Raw genomic sequence first — 25,803 nt, forward strand, 5'->3', positions numbered from 1 at the left:
TTATCCAAGAAATGTAGGAACGGTTCTTTGATGGACAGTGCATTTATCTCACTTCACTTCCCATACCAAAGAAGATGACTTTGATGGTACTAGAGAACACTTAACTCTTCATGACAGGCTCGAAGGGAGGTTTGGTGAGCACCTGGTGAATTTGACTCTAACGGTCCATAGGAATCCATTCAAATATGGAACCAGCAGTAGTGCCAAGCTCTCTCATGCCCTGGAAAATCAGAGCTCCCGAGGCTGCCACCTGTAACATAAGTGGAGAGGTCCAGATCTTTACAAATTCCTGCCAGATAATGGTAAGGCAGGTATTAACTGAAGTTGTTGTTGGAATTTATTCAATATTAAAATCCTGTGGTTTAACATTTCCCACACTGGATGATAAACCTGGTATGGAGTATTTCTTCCAGATTGAAGAAGTCAGTCCATCAACTTCTGCAAGTACCTGAATTTCTGTAGATTAAACCATCAAGTTTCTAAACCTCCAGCAATAAATATGGGTCCAGAAGCTAACAGAGGCATTCACACAAGGAAGTTTCAACTGTTTGCTGAGTGATGTTTCCTGCAATACAGAAGGCTGAAAGTCTAGAAAATATTTCTAAGAATTTTTCTTTAGTCTTCAGGGATTTTCCTTACGACTTTGGCCAAATCAATAGAGACATTATAAATAAAAAGTTCTGGCTGCCTGCAATTAACACACCTCTCTCCCAAAACAATTTCTCATAGCATTGAAACAATAATGCAGCTATTTCCTGAAGTAAGGTGAGTTTGTAAAAAATAAATATACTTACATACACTTATACATACAGTACATATACTTACTTACATACACACCAAATCAGTTTCTTCTTCACTAGAAAATCTACTAACTGGCACAGTTCTCAGGATAGCCCAAAATTTAAGGAAATGTCCCTTCAAGCTACTCAACCCAGACTACATGTATCAAATCAGAATAATCAATTTAAGGGCTTCTCTACTATTGGCACAGCAAGTAAGTTAAAGGACACGAGTAAATTCAAAACATCTGTTACTGATTTAACTATTTCTGAATGTGCTTTGACTATAGCAAAACAGAATCTCAGTACAAACTGGCTTAACATTTTTCTAAATATGATTAAGGTAAATGAGAAAGACAATTTTCCAGAATAAGAATCAGTACACCTGGTGTTGAACTGAACTAGGTAGTGTATTTTTTATATACTGTGAAACATTTAAATCTGTATTATTTTCAAGGTACTATGCAGTCAGGACAACTAACGTGACATGCATTATTCCTCCACATAGATGTTTCCATTCAGAAGCACCAAAACCTGAGAGGCAGATTAAGGTCCAGCAAATTAAAACAATTTTGCTTTTGAGACAAAAGACCTTCACAGAAGTTTCACACACAGACACCAGTTTTAATTAATCTGTCCTAATTTTCTTGAGAACTACCTAATAAAGCCTAAAGAACAATGTGAAGGCCAGTGAAAAGTGGAAGCCCTCTTACATATTACTGAACAAAAGGATATTTCAGCAGGGCACAGAAAAGAAGCAAGGTATTACAGATTCCCATTTGTGCTGCCATATATTTCAAGGCAATTTGATCAAGTCTTAGTATCACCAAAAGCTAAAGAAAGAGTGAGCATCTGCTGTAAATGAGGGAAAAAAAATTTTGTCTCTCTTTTTTAGACTCCCCATAATCTTACCTGGATACTTCCTTCTTTCTAAAATGCTAGGTTTGAAAATGACAATTCCTGGCATTTTGTTTCAGTAGAAGTCTTGGCAGTGTAAATGAAATCAACTAAACATCATCTCTAAGTTGATGGACATGTGTCTGAAAGAGACACTCTTTACCAAGACAACCACAACATTCATGGAATTGATATTCAAAAAAAAATATCAGAGTACCACAAGTTTGACAAACTTCCATTTTGGCAGAAACACGAAGCACCTAGAATAACCTTTCTGGTTAGGATTCAATGTCATGCCTAGTATGAAAGCAGTCCTCTTCTGGAAGTAAATTTATGACAGCAAAAATAATAGTTTAAATTGTGTAGTTTATTCACCTTCCTACATATCAATACTGATTAAAGACTTCATCCAGAAGAAACTGCACCCGGCAGAGAATTTTTCTTTTGTTCTTAGGTGATTCCTGCACTATTTATAGAGCTGTGGTTTCCCTTTTATGCCAGATAATTATGTCCTTGCAGCTAAGACCTCTCCTTAGTAAGAACTTCTGCTAAAAAACCAGAAGGCCTGAAATATGATACAATTGTCTTGATTGCTTACAGAAGTAACTTCACACACCACACTCGTACCCCAAGTATATGATTTTTTCCTAGATATAAAGTGAGCATTCCACATCACCCATTTAATTTAAATACATTTAAAATATCAGTGCATGCCAAGCTCTAATGCAGCTACTGAAGCCACTGCCCATCCATGACTAGCACCTTTTTCAGGTTACCAGATGATTCTTTGAAAACAAAGAAGGCCCAAGGAACAGTTCTATTAACACTGCCTTACATTTATAAATGTGTTTTTCACCAGAAGAAAATACAATGCAGATTTTCATATATGCATATAAACATTTCAGCCTAATGTAGCCTTGAACATTACAGAAGCACATCTGAAAATACAGGCCAAGACAAGAGAACTACCTTTTAGTTACATTTACTTGATACTGTGAAACCTGATCAGCTACAAGACTGAGACTAGCAGAAAAATGAATCACAGTCCTGTTATGAGAGTGGCTTTCCAAAATGTTTTTCCAGAGTATGTTTTCTATATTACTTTCCAGAAAGCCTTGACCATGCTTCTTTCCATCTGTATCGTGAGAAGAGTTAAGGCTTTGTGAGAATGGCACTGTTAAGTCTCTTTGCTTTCTTACTGCCCTTTCTCTGCACACTGCATTTGGATTTCTGTACACGTCAGTATTTGCTCTGACAATGCAATGTGCCTCAGTACATTTTCCCACTTACACCACTGATCGAGTAAATACACTTCCTCTCTGTTTCTGCCATTTTCTTCTCCTCTCACATCACTCTGCTTGGCAGTGTAATATCTGTAAGCAAAATAAACTGACATTTGAGGCTCTGAAATGGTCCAATCACTACAAAAAATCCCTAATTAATAAATACAGTGAATTAAAAAATGAGATTCAACTCGATGGCCTATAAATTTGAGAAAAGGGAGAGGTAAAAAAGAAAAACAAAGCACAAATAAAGGAGAAGATGCTAAGAAAATGAGAAATGTAATTAATGAAGATAAAAAGACAAAATAGGCTGCAATATATACTTTTATATACTATAAAAGCAATTTAGGAGCATGCTTTTACTTTCTCTCTGACATTTAGATCCTTTTACAAATAGGCCCCCATGTACCTTCTTCCATATGTGGATAAACCACATTTTTTCTTCCATCCTTACCTATAATCCCAAGGCTTTCTTAGAACCACCTACACATATTTTAAGCTGAAATCATTTGCATGTTAGTTGTTCCTAATCATAACAGGAATGGTTTTGAGTTCCAAGTGCAGCAGTCAAGATGTGAGCTAAGTTAACTTAAAGAAGCTTAAAATGAGTATGCAAAAATGAAGGCAATGGTAAATTTCATTTTGATTGAAAATTCCCATCTGATACAATCTCCACCTGACAAGCTACCCATGCAAGTAGAAACCACGTTATTAGAAACAGATACCTCATGCTATCACAATCTTCTGCCCTTTAAATTGCACACCATGATTTAGTGTTTCCATTGTGTAATATTTAAAAAAATCTTTTAAATTCTTCTTATTAATATACTCAGCACATTCATCACAGTGAGAAGTACTCCTCAACTGTTACTCATATGCCTACCAATTTTGCCATTTTAAATAGTAATCTGAATTTCTATTAAATACTGCAATATCTCACTTTGTCAAAACTAAAATCCACATATTTGAGACAGTAAAAAAATTTTCAAAGAAATTTGAGAATAACTGAAACATGATGGTAGACATAGGAAACAATTTTAAGACTACAATTAATTTCAACAAGTTTTCTCCTGGAAGCCATGAGAACACTAGCTCTTATCTAGAAAGAAATACAATGTATTATTTGGAATGGATATGAAACTCTTCACATGTCCTACCTGTCTCAAAAAACTATGTGGGGATTTTGAGGTTTCTTCTTTGTGTGTGTTTTGTAACAGTCCTAGCTGTCCCAATGAAGTCTACTAATTGAAAATGCACTAGATAATCCATGAGATTTTAATTATGATACTGCTTAGCCTACATTTCAGCCCTGATTTACACTTCAACAAGAGACAAGAACGGAAAGCATACTGACAACTTCATAAAGATGACTTTGTAGAGCATCATATAAATATCTCTATTTTCACTTATTTACAAATGCACAAAATACTCACTCTCCTAATGTCATCTAGTGTATTAATTTCTGGTGAAAGTCCACCATGAACACAAAGAAACTGTTGATTTAAGAGAGCAGCAAGAGGGAGACAATCAAAAGCTTCCATACAAGCATCATAGACTCTTTCAGAGTACTTTATTTTACCTGCAAGAAAGAAAATAGAAATCATTAAAAAATCTATAGTATATGGATGAAGTACTCTAGTGGATCATGGTTATAAGAATATATATCAAAGTGAATCCTTAAAAAAGGTGAAACAATGAGTATTTTGGGGTTTAAATTAGCATTTCCAAACACCTAAATAGCAAGCATGTTTCTAAGACATATTTTCTTCCAGAACTATAAACTGTTTTCACTTCTTCTGTTATCTCAAGTGTGAAGAAACTATTGTTTTTAAAATCAATTTTAAAATTTTTGTTTTTTATAAAATCACTGAAATATTTAATATTTTTATACAATCATACAGCATACTTCAGTATAAAACGCTACTAAGAAATTTGTGAATTCTCATTCACAGTGAAAAGCTAAGAACTGATTATAGATTATATAATTTTTACCTACATCAAAGAGGGTTTCACCAGGCCAAATGATCCATTTATCACAGGATCAATACTTACACAAGCCTTCAAATGGAGAGGCAGCTTGTATCACCAAAGAGTTATCTTACTAGTATAGCTGAAATCCATCCTCCAAATGGAAAAATTATCCCACAGTAGGGACTTTTTGCTAGCTTCACATCACTTCTCAGCAAGTTACTCTGCACTCCTGACTACTGCAAAATTATCTTCCTCTTAAGGACTTTAAAATCAAGATTGTTACATCAAAATTTACTCCATAATGTATATTTACGGCTAGCTCTCTTCTTGCACTCTCTCTAAGGCCACACTGAACTGCAAGCAATTCTGCAGAAGTCAGTGGTGCCTCCAGATGTTTGCAAGGCCTTAATTAAACTAATTTTTCAAGCACAATGACAGACTATAGATCAGCAGGTTGCAAGGAGCTAATTTTACATTCTTAGACAGTACTTACATTCTTGCTTAAAGGTAAAATACTCTGTTAGGTGTCTGCATTCATGGTTGCCTCTCAAAAGAAACAATGTGCTTGGGTAAAGAATTTTCAGGACCCATAAGTACAGCACGCACTGTTGAGAAAACAGGATAACCAGTAAAATACACTAGTTTAAATGAACTTTAAAAATTATTACTGAGAAATACTGAATAAGGGTGTTAACAGTTTCAAAAAGCAGGTACTGCTTAATGTGCCATTTTAAAACAGCACTACTTCCCCGAATCCAGTTCTGGACATGAGTTATCCAAATTGCTTATTACTTTTCCTAATAACAGCCACATAGAATACTGGGAAAAAAATTATATTTGCTGGATATTCAATACTAAAATAAACTCAGCAGAATTAAACTGTAGAATATTTTCATCTAGACAAATACTGTACGTGTTTCTGCCTAAAATCTGGTATAATATATGATTCTAAACACTGGCATAGGAAGAAAAGCAGACATTTATTAACAGAGACTGGGAAAAAAACCCTGACAAAATAATTTCCCTTAAGGTTAGATACATCATTTGGACATCATTTTTAAACTACAAATGGACAGAGTAAATCATCCTCTCCCCAAACACTGGGGAAGCTGACTGCTTTTTCAGTGTATAAACAGCAAAGTCAAAGAATTATAGTAATTTTCTATCTATCATTATTACTGCAAGAAGAGCAGCAAAAGCTCAAAAAGAGCCTGTTACCATCCAGCAGTCCTGAATGCCCAAAATGTATTTCACAAATTTCAGATCTAATTATTTTATTTTTGACTGAGCACAGAAAACTCAAAACCCCACAAGTTTTGGACTTCATTGAAGTCACCTACAAACTCTTATTATCATTGTTCTTAACAAATTCCAGTACCCTGAAGCTATCATTACTCAAAGTTATTTTACACAGAATAGCAGAATACATGAAAAGGGAAGAAAGAAAACAAATGGACACTTAAAAAAAACACTGCTAACATTGATAAACACATCAAAGACTTTTATTGTGAAGTTTAGTTAAACTACTGAATTTTTATCTTCTTAGTAAGAAAATGTAAAACTAACCTTTGTTCAGAAATTTTTTTAAGTGTAGTGGTTGAAAAGCTTTCATACCAGATTTTGATATATTAACATATAGAGTTGTTATGTAAATGCCTTTTTCAAGGACAATTACATTATTTGTAATCATCAAAAACAAGCAAAGATCAAATTAATAAATAGGGAATATCTATTGAAATTTTTCCTTAAAGATGACTTTTGAGGCAATTGCTGCATCTCCTGTTGGTCTACCATCTCTAACAACCCCAAAATGCATTGTGCATGCCTTTCACAGCACGTAGCCACACATTATCAGAACTGCAACATTTTAATACAGAAACAAAAGAACTACACTGGGACTTGCAAGACACGGTTTCAAATGGCATGCTATTCCATTAGATTCAGTATCTATGAAGAGATCCCAAGCTGAGGCACTTCCCAGGCTGGTTACAGAAGAACACTTAACTTAAAAACCATGCTCTGAAACTAATCGATGTGAATATGTGAATATCTTTAAAACGCAGCACAATTAAGGAACATGCTGAAAATAAAAAAATTGTTTGAATTCAAAGTAACTGAAAAATTGATGGCAGAAACACAGGTCATCCTTAGGGAATATCTGTATTTGCTCTAAGAGTTTTTGTAAAGAAAAATATTAATAATTATTAAAAACCATTTGATTATCTAAATAAAATTAGTTTCTTTTATAAAAATAAACAGATAATAATATTATAAATAATTGAAAGACCTTGCAGTCATGACTCACCTGTTGTCCACAAACATACAAACATATTACCAGACAAGCAGCAGTACATATAATAATGTAATAGAATTCAACTTTTAGAAAACCAGCTAAAGAAAGAGGAGAAAAAATGAGTAAGTGGCGATTTCAATGGGACAGTCCAAACGACTGGTCAACATCCTCCTGTCAACAGGCCTTTAGCACAGGAGAAGGCACAGCAAGGAAGAATGCATTCAAATGTTAAAGCAGACCTAAAACTGCATTTGAAAACCTAAGTGAAAGTGTGCTTATAAAAAAATCAGGACAGAACAGATTAATATATTCAGTTACCTCTATACTAAAATAACCTCTGTCTACATAGTCACCGAGGAAGAGGTATCTTGTGTTAGCAGGTGATCCTCCCACTTCAAACAGCTTCATTAGATCAAAGAACTGGCCATGAATATCACCACACACTGCAAGCAAAAATTTTGTTCAAATTAATTTAAAAAAATCTAAAGGAAAAGGTACCAATTATAGTTAACATCCACAAACTACTTCTAATTAAGAAGAAAGACAGGTATAAAGCAGAATAACAGAAATTTTTGAAGGTTGCCCCTTTGCTTTTCATTAAGATGCTGTCTTCACTACCTGTGACAATACTGACGATATAGCTCTGAGTCCAGGAGACTGGGGGGTATTCTTCCAACACATTTAATGCACTGAGATTGAGGCCTTGAAAGCTGTCAGCACCTCTTTAATGTCCTCCCCAGCTCCTTAGGTATCTTTGCAAATTCTCCTTGGCATGTGTATTTGAAAATGCCTGCTGCTTCACAACAATTTGCTGAGTTCATGTGAACTTGAAAAAAACCAGGGAGTGTACTTTTGTTTCTGTTTCAGACTAACACACTTCTTATTAAAATCATATCTTCTCCTTGCTGAGTTACTTTTCTCCTTCAAATAACCATGTGCATTATTTCAACAGTGGATTTTTCCTGTGTTTTTAGAATATGAGAAGGGACAAGGCCAGTGGTCAGCAACCAAAGGCAGAAGTGCCAAAGATAGCAGCAGATGGGAAGTCTTTAGGGAGCATACAGCAAAACCAGGTCATCTCACAACTTTAAAAAGTAATTAAAAATGCATGGAAGAGACAACTGCTCCTGTCTCCTCTTTCCCACAGGAGTTCCCAGTTCAATGGAAGTCAGGAGCTGCCTTCTCACTTCTGCATAAGGTGTCAATGGTAACAACAGGAATTTGAGAGATTATGCCTTTCCTTGATGCACAATGTCACCGATCAACTGACAAACAGCATGTCCTGACTTTTTAGAGTTTATCAGTAAAATCTCTGGGGAAAAAAGTTGTCCTAATTTAGGAAAGAAATACTGGATATGGCACACCACTATATAAAGGTTGTTATTCGCTTAGAGCAGACCATTTGTCATCACAATCTATAAAATATGAGACTAAATAGAATGTGCACTCTTTTTTGTCTCTTTTCTTAAGATTTCTACTCAAACACTGAAAGAACTTCCCTCCTTTTTAAATTGCCAATAGACCAATTACCTGTATATACAGAAATACAAGAATGCTAAACAAACTTTAATTCTGAGTTTATCTGGAACTGCAAAGGACTCCAAACTCAGTCAGCCACTTAATAGTTTCCACCATTTCAATCATTCATTTTTTTCAAAATGTCAGCAATAATAGGTAAAGTTTTCATTTACCCAATACTAAGAAATAACAAGCTGATGCCCTAAAAGAAGCTCGCAGACACTATTTTAATTTATATAAGTCCATTTAGAAGAAAACATGTTCAGATTAAAGAAAATGTGATTTGAACATAAAAAGCAAATCTACTTTCATTATCATGAATAACAGACATGCAACATAGCTACATTCTCTGAGTCTAGACTGTTTATAAATAAAAGTATTAAACTACACCAATTCCACCTTTCACCAGGTCAAACAGAAACAGAACTGTTCCAACTATGAAAATACTCAAGAAAACCCTAAAAGTCAGTTTTGTATCCCAGTGGCTCTGGCCCTTGTGTCAAAGATGCTAAAACAATATCAGTACTACTGCTCTCACAAGAACATGGTTTTACACGCAGTCACCAGTCTCACTTACAGAGCAATATAAAGGTGAATTTTTCACTAAGAATCCCAGTTCACAGTATCTGTTTCAAACCACAATCATGAGCTTCTCTTCACATATTTAGATTTCAGAATTATCCTGAGTTCAGGTAGATGCCTTTATTCCTACTTATAATATTGAAGGAATTAGAAATTCATATTTCAACAGCATTTAACTACTTCCTTCTTTTTTCCCAATTTTACTACCAATCCTACTAGTTTTTCGATAGGTTTAATGCCTTCATTTGTTGAGCAAATGCAGTTGTGAGGGATAATTCAGAAGGACTAACAGAGAAATTTTCGTTCAGCAATTTGAAGACAAATTCTACTACTGAAAATATCTGGCTTTTTCAAATTTAATTATGTATGAAATTACCTAGAAATATTACCTGTAATTGGAGCTTCAACTTCTATCATAGTTTTTTCCCTCCGTAATATTGCAGCACCCTCATTGATGATTCTAAGTGCAATTTCTTCATCCACTCGACCTTCCTTTATCAAGTGGTTCTTCAAAATGTCAACCCTTGGTCTTCCATCTGTGTCAAACACTTCTTCAGATGTCAAGCGATGCGTTGGTGGAAAAGGGACAGCTAAAATTTAAAAAGAAGAAACAGTAGTCATGACACTCAATTTTAAATAGGAATGGGGATCCATCATGGAATAGCTGCTAGCCCAAGTAGCAAACTTGTCTTTTCACCAAGGAATTTTACGACATCATTAAAATTTGGAAAGAGTAGTGCTGTGTTTGTATCTAAAAAAATAAACATCTCTATTATGCAAGGTTGTAGAAACTATAAAACAGAGTTAGAAGGCATAGTAATATGTACAATATCTGGAAGAGTCAAAACTGACTTTGCAAAGGGAAATGATCTCTCTCCATTATACCACCATTCCCTGAAGGACTCATGAAGTACTGGTGATGCAGCATTATCCATTTAATAGCTACTCAGACTTTCAACATTAAAAATTATCCCATCATCAAAGCCTCAGGTGAAAAAACCCACCAAAAAACCTCAAACAAACAAAAAGAACTACCAAAACAAATGCAAAGCTAGCAAGAAAAGGATCCAATACTGTTCAAAAGACTAGAAATAAAAGGAGTCAGTAAGCAGTGGTTGGGGTACCAAAGCAGGCTCAGCAACTGCCCAGACAGCACATCTGGCAATCTGCAGCAGTTCAGTTACTGCACAAGTAACTGAATATGGATGTGAGCCATGGAAAAAGACAACACTTCAAAATGCCACTAAGCAATGTCATGGCACTCAGGATGTTACAGGAAATAAAACTAATCTGACCCTGTCCTCTCCTCAAGCATTCTACTGTTGAAAGAATTAACTACAACAGAAGCAAAACCATTCTGTTTCTCACCATTTAAATACTCTGTGTTAAAGAGGAAAATAGGAGGAATACATCTATTCAGAAATAAGAACTAGTGGCATAAATACACTTGTAGATAGAGTATTCATATTTATTTTCATACTCCAAGAAGTTAAACATTACATTCAAAAAATCAATGCTCAGATACTGAAACATTCCCTGACTTCATTTAAATCAATTTCTAGATTACTAGTTACACATTGCTACCCTTCTGTTTTATGGAGGAGTAAAAATAAAACACCTGAAGCACAAATCATATATATATTCACTGAAATAAATTTTTCTGGAAGATAAACTGCAGATATGTCTACTATTCCTCTTATAAAAGTTTCTATGTAGCAAAAATCTGCAAAATGTGCCCCTGCATATTGTAGAACAAATTCACCACTTTTCTGCGGACATAAAGCATTCGATTAATGAAAGGAAAATTTTATGCCTTTCCTTCAGCCTCCTCTATCAGCAATTCAAGTTTCACTCAGAAATGCTAAAATTCCATGTAGTCCAAATGTTAATAAACTTAACTTATTTAAGATATCAAAAGACAATCACTTCTATTCCACGCACAATTATTTAAAAACATAAATCCGGCTCTGAGAAGAGAAATTAATTATTCTGACAAAACAAATTCATCTAATTTTTAAAAGCACTTAATTATGACCAGGCAAGCATCAGTTCAAATATTAACTGCTTTTCTGAACTTACTTTCTAACCTTCAGATTCTCTTAATGTTATCTTTTACATTATTTGGAAGTTTTTATCAGTCTGTACATGAATCAATTTTAGGCTCTTTCTTGCCTCACTTTTTTTAATACATTATTTGTGGGCCCACAACTGCCTTCAGCAATTCAAAGTTGAGCTTATCTTTTCAGGAGAGACCAGACAACTCAAAAAGAAGATTTCTCCTGCTTTAATTCCTTCAAAAGCATTAGAGATCTCACACACCATCCCACAACCAAAGTCAGTGACCTCCAAGACACAGTTTTTTAAAAGCTGTGCTCCATTAATCCTAGTACTATTCAGATCTACCAAGGTGAAGATGACTGTTTTGTTCTTTTTGGAAGCTTTCTTTGGTAGATGCAGGATGTGGCAGAGAATGGTCTGTTGAGGTGACCACCCATTCTTCATTCTCTTAAATGTAAATCATGACTAACTTACTACAACTACCAGTGGCTGCAGAATTCAAGAAGACCTCTTCCTTATGGCAGTTCAGATATTTCAGGGGTTTTAAGTTCATGGTAAATGAAATTTTCTTCTCTTAAAAAAGTTCTTGTATCTACTAACAAAATAAAGCTTTGAGTTTGTCTATTGAATTATATTCTCTAGGAGGCTTAAAACCCAGCTGTTTTTACTCCAGTGTCAAGATCTGTCTCAAATTATTTGAATTAATATACTTATGAAGACTCAGATTTAAAACTCTGTATCCGGGGGTTTGTTATCCATAATGCTCAAAACCCACAACTGTGGTATGAGAAGTAATTAAGGATCTCTGAAGTTATATTTGCCTCATGAAAAAATGAAGTCTTAAAACTAGTTCCTCAGAGTTTAACAAAATCCTTTTCACATAATACATGTATTTTCCCATTGCTCAAGAAGGATTTCTTAAAAATAATTTCAGAGAAGACAGAATAAAATATGGTAAAGATTTTAGCCATGATCTGCATCACCCAGTAAATAAAAAGTAATACATTTTAGAAAAATTGTTTTTTTCCATTTAATACTTTGAGTTTTGTTCCAGCAAAAGTTAACACCGTATTAGAGTGCATACCTTTGAAAAATATTACAACTGCTTTTAATAGGTTAAGGATGAGGATTTTTGAAGCATGTAGACAATTTCTGCAAACTAATTGGTTTAATTAAAGCTTTGATGAAGTAGTCATAGAATGTTATAGCCTGAGGAAAAAGAATTGCAGCAAGATGTGTTCCAAGACATGAATATAATCCATGTTTCAAAGTCTTTGTGCACAACCTGCGCTCTCGGGACTGAAACAGAATGGTAATTAAGAGGAGTTACCCTAAGGAAATAACATGGTGTTGGGCATTAAAGGATTCTCTTCTTCCATTCCCAGCCAAGCTAAACAATAGAAAAGTATCTAGAGATGAATATCTAATACACACTGCAATATCTTATTAGTAGAAGTATAGATGTTAATAACAAATGTAGCACATAATGATTTACAACCACAGACAAGACCTTCTAAAATAAACCATTGCTTACTAGTCACAATTCATCAATTTCACTTTAAAAATACATACAAATGATACAATTTTAATATACTGATCAAACAGTGTAAAAAATAGAGCTGAGGAAAAAACAGTAAATAGCTTTTGGGAGTTGTTAATGAAAATATTTTGATGACTTTTTATTGCTAATTGAATATGCATTAACAAAGAGGAAAAAAAATCACCTTTCCTTTGTACTGCAGTATCAATAAGAGATATAGAAAGCAAAACCTCAAAACTTAATTCTACACTGACTTTCTACAAGCCTCTGGGTACATGGATACCTTACAATAAAGCATGCTGTGGAGATTCAAAGATTAGCAGCAATCTGAAGAATGAATTCCCATGACATAGTAAGAAGTTCAAAGGAGAAAAACAACATTAGTGTGGCACTTTACCCAATATAATAATCCCTGCTGAGAGGCGCAATACGGCAACTCACACAAACACGCCACCTCCAGACCCAAAGCAGATCTCACACTGCCTAGTAACTAAATACAACAGTAGCTGCTAATCAAATTTTACATGTAGATACTGTAAATTTAAAGCACACTGATACCTGTGCCCATTGTAATAACCTCAGATAAATCTGGCTTGTATCAAGAGACACCCTGTTGGAACAGGCTCAAGAAACAAAATGAGATCAAAGCCCCTAGACTAATGTAAGAAATAGCATCAGGGATCAACCGTAGAAGGTACTCTACTTTCACAAGCAAAATTGTTTCTGTTCTTATGACTGTAAAACTTAAAAAAATTCTTTTTCCCTCACAGTGAAAGAAAAGTAACCATTCTTCCTCTATCATCAGAAGCCCATGACATGTTTCATGAATTTAATTTTGGCTGTTAAACCTGCTCAATATCCCAGACTGCATTTTCTGTTTCAAGAATGTTTTTGATTTTATTGATGAAGTCTGTCTCACCTCACATTACTAAGGTTACTAAACACAGATATTCTGCTTGCCAACAATTTGTTGCTTTGGTGATAGGTATACATGAAACAGTCTATATAATGTTTGTCTCCACCAAGTGTATCATGTAGCATACAAGCATGGTGCTCTGTGAAAAGGAAGGCCAGCATCCTTCATTTTCTCAGCAAGTTTATTACCATGATAGCAAAATGGTCTGTGGTTTTTCTGTCATTTAGCCACCTTTTGTGGTCTTTTGGTTTTATAAATGCATTGCTGTCTATGTATTGTCACTCAGAAGAATCACAAAGCCTAACATCTATTTACATATTTACTCTTTCAATTTGTCCCTGGAGTTTTCACACCTCTGCCAGCATCTCTACAGAAGGAAAAGATGCAGCATCCATAACTGCTATGAGGACAGAATATATCCAAATATTCTTCTGCACTGGCAGAACAGATTTGAAAAGAAACAGCATAAAGGCATCACAGATGGTCTGTGGACCAGCAACTTTGAAAATACTAGATAAGCACAAATACATAGCCACATCCATTGGAATCAGAAAGCTACAATCAAAAGCTGACAAAACCCACAAGTTACCCTATTCACCTCAAGCAAGAAAGCATAAATACATCAAAGTCAATTTCTTGCAAATTACCAAAACTATCCCAAAGTTTCTTTGAATGCAAGGTTCCTGCTATGTTAACCAGCATTCTTAAAAGCAAGAAAAAATGGCACTGTAAACCTTGAAACCCTACAACAGCACTAAAGGTACTATTTATTTCATCCTCACTTATCATGTACTTGTAGTCTCAAAAGTTTCATAGAATTTTAAATCTCAAATGAAAGTGTGGATATATCTTGTATGCCATGGTACATTCATTCATCTTTTATACTGTGTAGTTTTTCAATTAACTTGGTTGATGTTTTTAAAAGTTCCTCACAGGAAAAATACAATTATTTATTTGAAAAGTATTTAAAGATACTACTGCCCTTAAAATGGCCACACTGTGTAATATATATATTAAAGATTACATAGTGCTTAAATGCACTTCTGGCGATGACGGATGCATAGATCTTTCCCTCTCCCTACTCTGTTTTTGAAACAAGGTGGTTTATGGATTTTCTCTAAAGTTTCATCCAGACCACCATGTTTATGACCACTGCTAGAACTGTTTTCCACTATTTTGTCCAAATTCTGAAGAGACATTTTCATAGCTTTTGCCTCCACTGCACCTTTTTACTACTAATTCAACAATCTGAACTACATGTTACACAAAAAGGTATTTCACGTCTTCTATTGTTTGGTACTGCATTCCTCCTTTTCACAGGGTGACAAGAATTACAGTAGCTTCCCATTCAACTTTTCCATTAAATATCATTCATAAGATAAGAAATATCTAACTCTATCCTCTATTCAACCACTCCTTTTCCAAGTCAGAGACCTGTCAACTTTGTCACTCCACCTCACCCAAATGCCACTCTCTGCCTCTGAACACATCTTTGGATAAAGAAAACCAGAAAGATGGAACAAAATTACATGTTGTTGTTCAAGAGGCACATATAACACAATATACATATAATGGCATGATGGTGCAATCTCTTTTTTCTAAATTGGTCATCTAATACTCCCTGAATTCTTATCAGACCAGTTGACTGCCACTGCATTAACATTTTTGTAATATCATCCATACAGATCCTAATATTTATTTCCCAAGTTCACTGCCTCCTATGTTTAAAAAATAATTGTTCTGTCCTTTGTAGAGTCTGCTCTGTCTTTCTCTGAACAGCATCTCCTACAACTTCTTTACCAAGCACTCAGCCTAACAAGAGCTTACTGAAGCATCTCTGGAAGTCCCTGGATAAGTGTTACTATTTGCCATTCACTCTGTTTTCTAAAGAACCTGTCAACACATTTAAAGAGCACACATGACAGATGTCAACCTCCATCCACCATGGGAGTTTATCACCTATTAAGATCCTTTCTCTCCTAACTTTGATCCAGAAGAGGATATTTCCTCTTCTGCTTACTTTAAAGACTTCAGTGAAGAAACATGATTAATAGTTTTGCCTGGATCAACAAGCTCACTGGCTTCTTCAAAATATTCTAACAATTTCTCTTGATTTTCATCTATGAAACCTGTACCAATTCCTCTTTAACACTGTATTTCCTGGGTATATAGCTAGGCCACTCTTTCTTATAAGTGCTATGAACCTGTTTAAATTAAACTTATTGATTTACAGTTGTCCAGTTAATTCCCTTTTTTTTTTAAATGCAGCCATGCTCCATCTCTCAGACTCAGAAGATGAGTTACACCACAGGCTATGGAAAATAAACATTTTGTACCCAAAACTCCCAAGGAATTCCTTTAGAGCCACCAGACAAATATCTCCTGATCCTGAGATACTTTTTGGGAACATTTTTCTCGTTGATGAATCTTGAAACCACTTACATTTCAATGAGAGAATTCTTTGATCCATTCAGCAATAAGAACTGACTCATGTGGGAAAGAGTTCCTTACACAATAAACACAAATGTGAGCAGTTGCCAGATTTTTGTGCTCTGGCCTTACCTTCCCAGCCCTCAACTGCCAATTTGCCCTACTGAAATTGAAACAGGCTTCCATTTTTGGGTGAGTTTTTTTTGGTTTTGTTGTTGTGATTTCAAGATTCATCCCCTCTAAACATCCCCTGAAACAAAAAAGAAAGACCAAACACTCACTTGCCAGAATTCAGTTCCATTCCATTGTCTATCCCCCAAAACAAAACTCTGATTTTTTTTTTTTAATATGACCCTTTAATACTCTCTTCATGCTGCTGCTTCTCTGGATCCTCTTAGAATCTGGCCAGCAGCATAAATGCCTTACAAAATTTTTAAAACAGGCTTCATGCTGCCTGTCGACTTTCTACCTTTTTTTAAAACCAGACTCTGAATTATAAATTTAAATACTGCAATGATTTCTTTTTCTCCCTACATGGGCGTAATTGTTCAAAAGTAGCTATTAGAGCCTTTATTTCAGAACCTGCTCGCTCAAGGATTTGAGTTACATTTCTTTGGGTTTCTCTAAAGAGCTGTTTCAATAAGCTTCCATTTAATATCTCAAATGACTGTCTGCCAATCAGACTGTACCATGACTTCTATCCAAAACAAAGGAATCTTTCCATTTCCAGAAGAACAGACATAATCTCCAAATTTAGCATTAGGTCAGCATGACAAGATCCCGTGGATTGTGTCCCAAGGCCTAGCAACACCCACAGTGCACAGTGTAATGCTGGGAGGATGGGAACTCCCAAGAACAGCTCTGGGCTGCAACTACCCACAAGAGAGTCAGGGAAACCCTGATGCTTTGCTCTCAAAAGAAAGCAATCAAGGCTCACCCCTGCCATGCTCGGGACCACTGTATCAGTGTGAGCTTCCAAACTCTTCTTCATCCCTATCAGGGAAAAAGTGCCTTACTACAAGGCAGTGAAACAGCTGTTTCAGGAGCAAAGATACATTGACAAATTTAAAGTTTGAAAGTCACATGGCTGAAAGGTGAGGTGAGCTGACTGCAGTCAGTCAATTCTCATCTAAAAAAAGGCAAACCCAAAGAATCAGATACAGCATTTAAGTATCAAGAACAGTTCATTGCAAAAGATTTTGACAGAACATAACGAAGAGAACTGATTTGTTTCAGAAGACAGTAAAACACTAAGTATCCTTCAAAGATGGACAGGGTGCCTTAGAAAACAGTGAATCAGAACAACAGGTACATTTTCTCATCCTCTTTGGGAAAAAAAAAAATATAGCAGTAACAAAAGCCTCATCACAAGACACCTTTTGGGAACCAAATGCCAAAAGCTGACTTCAGACAGTTTTTCAGTTCCACAGCTAACCATTAATTTACAGGAAACTCTGTAAGTACAAATTACTTAGGCAATTTAACTAAGCCATGTAATAGAAAATTTGAGCTTTTTATACACTTCAAAAGCAATCAATGACCTTTGATGAGAAAATTTGTACTTGGAAAGATATGCTAGACAACACAGCTAAACTGCATATTTAAAGCTATTTTTATTTTGTATATATCTATCTGATATGACATATTAAATCTGTCAGCCTTTCAGATACTTCTCTACATATCTGTATTTCCCATCAACTGCTAAATGTACAAGTAAAAATATGAAGGGGGACACATCCTAATCATTATCCTACCTTATTAGAAAAAATTAGTTACTGATGATACAGTAATTCAGTCATTTCTTCTTGGGTGAGCATCTCTTGCCCACTTTTGCTAACATATATTATAACTGGTAAAGAATTCAATTTCTCACAGCCTCTGAAATTTAATGGATTCTATTCTTTATCCCCCTCTTCCACTGATACAGAGGAAGAAAATAAAACTTAAATAAAATCAAGATAAACAATGCAAGTAACAGCAAGCTTTAGGTACTGAATTCAAAATTTTCTCCCCAAAAGACACAGTATATAAAAGGCATGAAAGCAGAAATATGGACCAAAACACAGATACACCAGATAATATTACTACATTTTCTCTGTGGCTTTTCTTAAGAACCTGAGACATTATAAAAGACCTATTCATTGTATAATAGGAGAGAGTATGGTGAATGTTTCTTGGTATGCAAGAGGCAATGCATCTGTTTGGGAAGAGGGATGTGACACAGTTGTCACATCTTAGCACGGTTTCAACAAATTGCACAGATACTCCCACTTAGGACTGACATAACCTGCAATCTTGCACTTCTGGGGTCACTGTCTAAAAAAAGTATTTCCAACTGCACTGCACCTAATGGGGGAGGAGAAACCAAACCACCCTGTCCTTTGTATCAATAACACAGAGAGCTTGGCACAACTGGCCAGGCTTTCTCCAGCAGCCAGTGATTCAGCATGATAGGGGTGGAGAGGACAGGTCAACAGAAGGTACAGAAAAATGCTGCTATAGGAACTGGTTCCAATCATGTCAGATGAAGCCATCAAAGACTGATTACCTATACAATACAATATTACCTACACAAATAGGTATACCTATACCTGTTATCTATACAAATTACCTATACAATAGCTCTGCATCCTAACACCCAGGTTCAAAGAAATACTGCAAACTCAGGCAATAATTCTGCTTAGAATGAAGCAACTCTCAAAGACAATTTAAACAACCAGATGCACAGGTCACATTGTGACAAGCTGACTTATTAAGTGATTGGAAATCAGCAGGTTTTCCACTGCGTTCTAAAGCACCTGATCACTTACTAATAATTTTTTCCCATTGTTTGAAGAACTTAACTTCTTACCACAAATTGCAGTAAAGGTACAAAAATTCAGCAGGTCTAAACACCACACACTGAAGTAGCACTAAGGAGTACAGGTTTCCAACAGACTGGTTTTAACATTTTCTACTTTTACCCATGCAATTTGTTCAAACAAATCAACAGATTAAGCAATTCAAATGAGTAACAACTTATTGCTAGTAAAGCTTTCCAGTTTTCTAGAAAACACATCAATGTTCAAAATATCCAATGGGATTCCAAGGCTTTAATTAACACCTGCTGAGGACAAATGCATCCTTTTCATTTCTCAAGGCCCCCTGTAACATAACAAGTTAAACAACCAGATCTGAACCCCTTCCACCTCAGTCAGACCCTGTGTTCCTAGGAATGTCAATCTTAAAAGCAGACTCTTGTGTACACCTGAGATTTCCAACCAGGCCTGCCAATTGTCCACACTGACACCACCAAATACAGTGTAACACGAAAACCACTGGGATCAAAATAAAATGATGTGCAACTTGAGTAAACATAACCTAGGAATTCTTTGAAGCAATACCTATGCTCTACCCTTACCTATCAATTTAGGTCTATCACACATATTTCAGGATGCTTTGGCTGCAAAGGATTATTCTCCTCACAGAAACTAAAATGACACACTTCACAGGGTTCAGATAAAAGAACTACTTTATACCATTTTGGTCGCTAGACCATCCTAGTTTTAGATGGATGTATCTGCTATAAAATGCTTTACTTTTTCTCCTAGAAGTATAACGTTTGACTTTTCGCGGCTCCCCACGAGATTACCAAGGAAGGCCACAAAGAAATAGATCAAGGTGAATTTTCGCCATCAGAACTGGAACCTGAGAACAGCAGCCAATAGAACGGGCGGCAGCACCTTCCCATTCGCTCTTCCCCGGCGCTGTCAGCGGCTGCAATTACAGGGCTCTCCCCTGGCAGGCAGCGGAAAAGCCCCGCAGAGCCGAGGCCCGGGAGGGCCGGAGCGCGGCGGGGCCCCCGGTCAGCCCCACACGCCCCTCGGGCAGCGGATCCGGGCGGGACGCGCCAGGCCCGCAGGCCCCGGCCACCGCTTCCCCCGCAGCCCCGCCGCCCTCACAGGCCGCCCGCGCCCAGCTCAGTCCCCCCGATGCAGCAGTGCCCACCCCGGATACTCCCACGCCCGTGCGGGCATCCCACGCCTCCGCAAGGTGGCCGAGCTTCCCTCCCGTCCCCACCTGCGGGCAGGGCAGCCGGCCCGCACATGGAGGGCACCGCTGCCCACGGCCAGGCCTCCTCTCCGCGCCCAGGCGGGCCCCGGCGCTCGGGCGGGGGTCACGGCCCCGCCGCGCCGTGCAGCCATGTTCCCTCTGAGGGACAGCGGGACGCTCACCCTTGACGGCGCGTTCGCTGGTGGCGTGGGGCGTCAGCAGCAGCACCTTGCTCCCTTCCTTGGCGGACATCGCTGAGCGCTGCCGGGCTCCGGCGGCGGCTGCTGGGCGCGGCAGCGCCTTCGTCCGCCCCTCCGCCGGCGGCTGGTGGGGCGCGGCGGGGCGGGCGGGGGCGGCTACAGGCGCCGGGCGGCGGCGGCCCGGCGGAACATGGCGGCGGGCGCGGCTCGCGGCTCCTGGCGCAGCGCGGGGACGGTCCGCCCCGGGCCCGGCATGCACCGCGCCGCCGCCCGCCGGGCACCGCGGGAGCGCGCGGAGCTCCCGGCCCCGACCGGGACCACGGCGAGACTCCCGCCCGACCCTGGGCGGCGGCGCGGGGCGGGGCGGGGAATGCGGCCCGACACCTCCCGGCGAGCCCCGGAGAGCAGGGGGAGGCGGGCGAGGCGGCCGGAACGCCCCCGCCCCAGGACGGGCGGGCGCCAGGCCGGGGCCGAGGGGGAGGTGCGGCGGATGGCCCGGCCCCCAACGAAGCCGCGCGGGCGAGGGCCGGCGGCCACCATGGAGAGCTCCGTGGGGCCAAACCGGGGGCCACACAGCCGGGGGAGCGGTGTTGGGGCGTGGCGAGGCCCTCGCTTCCCACCGGGAACCAGCGCAGAGCGAGGGGCCGCGGCCGTGCCCTCAGGGGCGCCAGCACGACAGAAGGAGACCCAGAGCCGCACCTGGCAGGAGAGGGAGGAGGAAAGAGAAGTTCCCCCGCCGTGAGAGTTTGGGCACAGCTTGGGGCAAACTCCCCGTGACAGATCATTTAGCCAAATTCTCTGCCTTCTCCCTGGAGCTGAGCAAGAGTGGACCAAAGAGCATGAAGGGCCCTGGGTACGGCGGCAGGAGCTGCACCCCTCATCTCCCAAAGCTGCGCAGGCTGAGAGGGGGGGCAGTGTCCCTTCCATCGCAGCCCTTATGTTCTATACAAACCAACAAAGTTCACATGCATTATTTATACCGAGCTGTACAATCTATTCCACACAATAAACCAGGAAGTTAAGAAAGAAAAGCCATTCAGAAGTTTTGGTTTCCAGCAAGGTCTTTGTTCTTGCCACATTCAGGTCCAAGGGAAAATGATGACACCTGAGATGAAGATCTCCCATGCAGAGCACGAAAAGCTCTTTGGCTTAAGCGAAAAAACATTGAAATTGACACATTACACAAGTGCTTGAGTTAACCTTGCTTTTCTATGTTACAGCCAAGACAGTACAAGCAAGAAACTTTGAATGAAACACATAAAAACACTCAAGGAAGCAAATGAAAATTTTAAGAGAGTAATAATTATAAACCCTTGGGGTATTTATTAGTACACTTGCAAGACTCCGAAGTTTTGGAAAACCAGAGTTCTAGTAATTCCATGCCCATAAGTAAAATGTGTGCGTGCATGCAAAAAGAGAGCTGGGATACCTTAGAGTATCATGGAAAAAAATCCTGGATGACTCTTTTAGATTTAATTACTAAGCTTTCCAGCAGCAAGAATTACTACTTTATACCACATGTTCTGCAAATGTCTGTCATTGTACAATCAATTTAAAGGGCCTGGTTTTTAAATAGGACAAAAGCTCATTTCCTTCAACAGCAAGGATGTGTATCAATTCAGTGTATGCAGGAAGAGCACAGGACAGGAAGGGCAGTAAGTAGATGTCACTCCTGATTTTAATGTTAACTTAAAGGAGATCTGCTGAAACAAGAAGCAGGGGGAATGAAATCAGTCTTGTATTTAAAATCAAGAGGAGTCCAGTAATAAATGCAGTTTGAATTTTTGACAGCACGAAACAGCAGAGAATCCCATAATATAAAGAAATTCATTTATCCATGCATTTCCAAACACACAGGGAACCAGAGACCTTGCTGAGTGTTGTCAGGAATCTCCTCTTCACCTCACCTGAAATGCAGCTGCAAGAGAGATGCCTTACTTATTTCAATTGTTCTCTTCTCCCAGGAGCCTGCAGCCCTGTTCCCTGGGGTGTGAAGTAAAAGGGACTGATACAGTCAGAATGCTCATTGAGGAAAAAGCACAGCATAATATTATTTTGTTATGATGCTGTACCAGAAGGGGACATTATCAGCCTCTAGGCAGCATACCTAGTGCCCTGCAGGCTGAAACACTTCCAGTTACATCCAGGCATTACCTGAAGAAAAGGCACATATGGATGAAATCTTGCTGGCTTTGCTCCCCCAATATCAGGTTGATATGAAAAATGGTATTATGTCTCCCTACAAATGACACATCCAAAAAACATTAAAATAATTATCTTACCACTTTCATTGATAAAAACAGCTAGAAAAGTAAAAAAGCACAGTTACCTTGGCATTTTACTGTCATTTTTCTGACATCTTCTATATTACCTCATTAAAATGCCAAGCATGCGTGATTCTCACTAGGACAATATAAAAATCGTCATTAGGCAGAAATATGTTGTGTCTCTCCCTAATCCCTTTATTGAAGCTTTTCCATGTGGTATTGGCTCTAAATCTGCTACCAACTCTGTAAGGGACATTTACATTGTCCCAATTTGGCGAACCTCACGGCGAAGGCAAAGATGATTGATTTGATCCATCCTGTGTTCAACAAATCAAACATCTTCCACCAGCACCACATGTAGCATTATCATTGTAGGAACTTTGGAACACAATTACAAACAGAAATACAGCCTTGCAGGTAGAAGGCAGTGTGCCTTTATAATCCTGTGAGTTTCCCACAAGTGCCATTCAAATCTGAAAAGCCAAGTCATGTTTTACTTCCTGTTCAGCTTTGCCACCAAGTGGCCATTCCGTTCCAAGGAATGGAATGAGAAGGAAAGGGATAGGGAAAGGAGAAAAGAGAAAAAGAATATGATGAAGTCCTATTCTGATGGGATATTCCAAACCATTACCTAGTTGCTAGAACTGGACTGCTTTCTGAACAACTTGCTTTCATAATGAAAAAACAGTTCAGCAGGAGAAACACATGGAATCACCAAACCAATCCATCTTCTTCTGTACCATGGGGAATGGGACCATTTGGGATGCAGATACCTGATTTCCTTCTGCTCCATCTCAAGGCAGTACCCACTGAAGCAGCATGCAAGAGCTGTTTAAACAAAAAGGTGCTATGTTAAAACCTTGACTGTTCTGACACCTCTGCTGATGGAGGGCTGCAAAGTATAGTAGCAACTACATTTTAGTTAATCATTGCCTGAGACAAGTGCTGTTTATTGAATTTCAAGCAGAAAGAAGTCAGACTTAAAAATGATTGTGAAATTTTGTAGCAGCAGGGCAGATACCAGAACAGTATCTTCTGACTCTAACAGCGACATACCTTAAAAACTGGCACAATGTCCCAGAATCATCTAATTACCCAACAAGAACTTTTTGAAAACTAAGAAGGAAATTGATTCACAGGAGAGAGAGATATATTCCAGATCCCAAGAGAAAGATGCACAGAACAAATCTTGCAAAGATAAACCAGGTCTGAGAGGGGAAGACGTGATATGAGCAGGAGAGTAAGATGAAGGCAAAACTTTTAAGAAGGTGTTCCATTTCATTGACTCTTACTACTGACTGTTTGTAGCTGTACTTTCCTAAACGCCAAAAATGATACTGAGGTTGGTATAAACTGTAGGACTGCCTCAAAACAAGGCACATATTATTTTAAATATATCTTGACATACTGCTGGACTGAGTTTCAATATCAGTAGTTCAAAGTTTTAAGAGGGCACAAGGTTTCCCTGCCGTCCCAAGTCAGCTATTTTATGACAAATCTTATTATCTGTAACACAGAGGCATTTTTCAGAAAGGTTGAAAGCATTGTCTTAAGCTATTTTCTCCAGCATTACAAAGTCATTATCAATGCAATACTCCAGCTCCCAATGTCATCCAGTACTGAGAAGCTGCACCGACTTCAAAAGAGAATAACCAAAACCAAATTATTAAATAGTGTGTATATATATATATTAGATAGTGCTGGTATAAAATGACAAGCTACTTCAGTATTACAGTGTATCCTGTCCCACTCCCTCCCAGCACACATTTCCCTCATTGCCTGATAAACTCTGTGAACGGGCTGAGGAAGTACAGACTACATTTAAGAAGTTAGTCAAGGCCACAGGCATTACTTGCATCATACAAGAACTGTAAAAAACATGCTAAAGCAACCCGACTCCAGAATTTAGGTAACTTTCACATACCAAACCCTACCAGACACGTATTTGATTTAAATTTCACACCTCTAGAGTGATGGTACCTCAAACCCTTCCTTAGGTTCCTCAAAACATCACTTTATCTGCTTAAAGCATTCCTTCCCCTGCCCTTATTATCTAGTTCAAACTTTTCCTTCCTTAGCCTTAAGCAATTGCTCTTTCTCCTACCATCTGAGACCAACCAATTCCCTCTCTTCATTTATCTTACTACCTTAATGATATTAATAGACTATTAATAGTCACCTCTACTCACTCTAAAAATTGAGTTCACTCTGCTTTTTGCTGCCCTCCTTTGTGTTCTCTCGTTTCCTCAGCGCCTCCACAAGCAAAGACTTAACTGACAAAGTACTCAAGGTAAGCAGGTCTATGTATAGGAGCCTGCAAAAACCCCCCAAACTTACTATTGCTCTGTAACAGGAACTATGACAGAAAACAGTGTGAGATATGTTTTACTATTTTTTTAAACTTTGTTGATCCATGAACACAATGTCTTACAGATCAGAGAAATCCCATTAATTAATTTTAAAGGAAAGTGTTGGGGCAACAAACCCACAAAAAGCAGATATGACAACTCAGTTGCAGAAGAGTTCATGCACTCTTTTCTCACAAATGCATCTGACCATCATGACTATGAGGTGAAAGTGCAACTATGCTTTCAGCTTACCTCTCTGCATCTTTGAGACCAAACACCATGAAGTACTAATAAGAATTAACTGTTACTTTAGGATTGGATAGGGTTGAAGAAAGGGTTTGACAAAAATGACCTTCATAACTGGGCAACCCTGAGGTCATGAAAAATGAATGCAGAAAAGGATATCTCAAGGAAATATCAAAATCACCCACATAAACATTTTAAAGCTCTTCTACTATGTATTCTGTCCCCGTAAATTCCTAAGCTAATAGACAATTCTGAAACTACTGGAGAGATGTGGGCTTCCCCCCAACCCACCATGAGAGGTCATTCCATGAGAAGTCATTACAATTTTATTTTCTCATCTGTACCACTGTGCTCTTCCCATGAATTACAACCGTGTTTTCAAATCAGCAGCTTACTGATCGATCAAGACTCCCACACACATACCACCTTCTCTCTCTTCAGAA

The 25,803-nt window shown here is 38.3% G+C and overlaps 1 protein-coding gene across 5 annotated transcripts in view; it reads right to left on the reverse strand.

The window, feature by feature from the left end:
- PPP3CB (protein phosphatase 3 catalytic subunit beta) overlaps positions 1–20,700 on the reverse strand; it is a 46,134-nt gene extending 25,434 nt beyond the window's left edge. For 2 of the 5 annotated variants that reach the window (XR_008534637.2, XM_054636957.2), the window contains exons 1-5: positions 20,482–20,700; positions 9,713–9,913; positions 7,542–7,666; positions 5,424–5,535; positions 4,393–4,538 (exon numbers count right to left, since the gene is read on the reverse strand). Coding sequence is in view for 4 of the 5 variants with exons in the window: in XM_054636957.2 (XP_054492932.1) it covers positions 4,393–4,538; positions 5,424–5,535; positions 7,542–7,666; positions 9,713–9,913; positions 20,482–20,551 (654 nt within the window). In the remaining variant the exon portion in view is untranslated. The remainder of the gene's footprint in view (positions 1–4,392; positions 4,539–5,423; positions 5,536–7,541; positions 7,667–9,712; positions 9,914–20,481) is intronic. The other 3 variants (XM_054636956.2, XM_054636955.2, XM_054636954.2) reach the window with 3 other exon arrangements.
- Between the last annotated feature and the right edge of the window lie 5,103 nt (positions 20,701–25,803).

The sequence above is a fragment of the Agelaius phoeniceus genome, chromosome 9, assembly GCF_051311805.1.
Source record: "Agelaius phoeniceus isolate bAgePho1 chromosome 9, bAgePho1.hap1, whole genome shotgun sequence".
NCBI lineage: Eukaryota > Metazoa > Chordata > Aves > Passeriformes > Icteridae > Agelaius > Agelaius phoeniceus.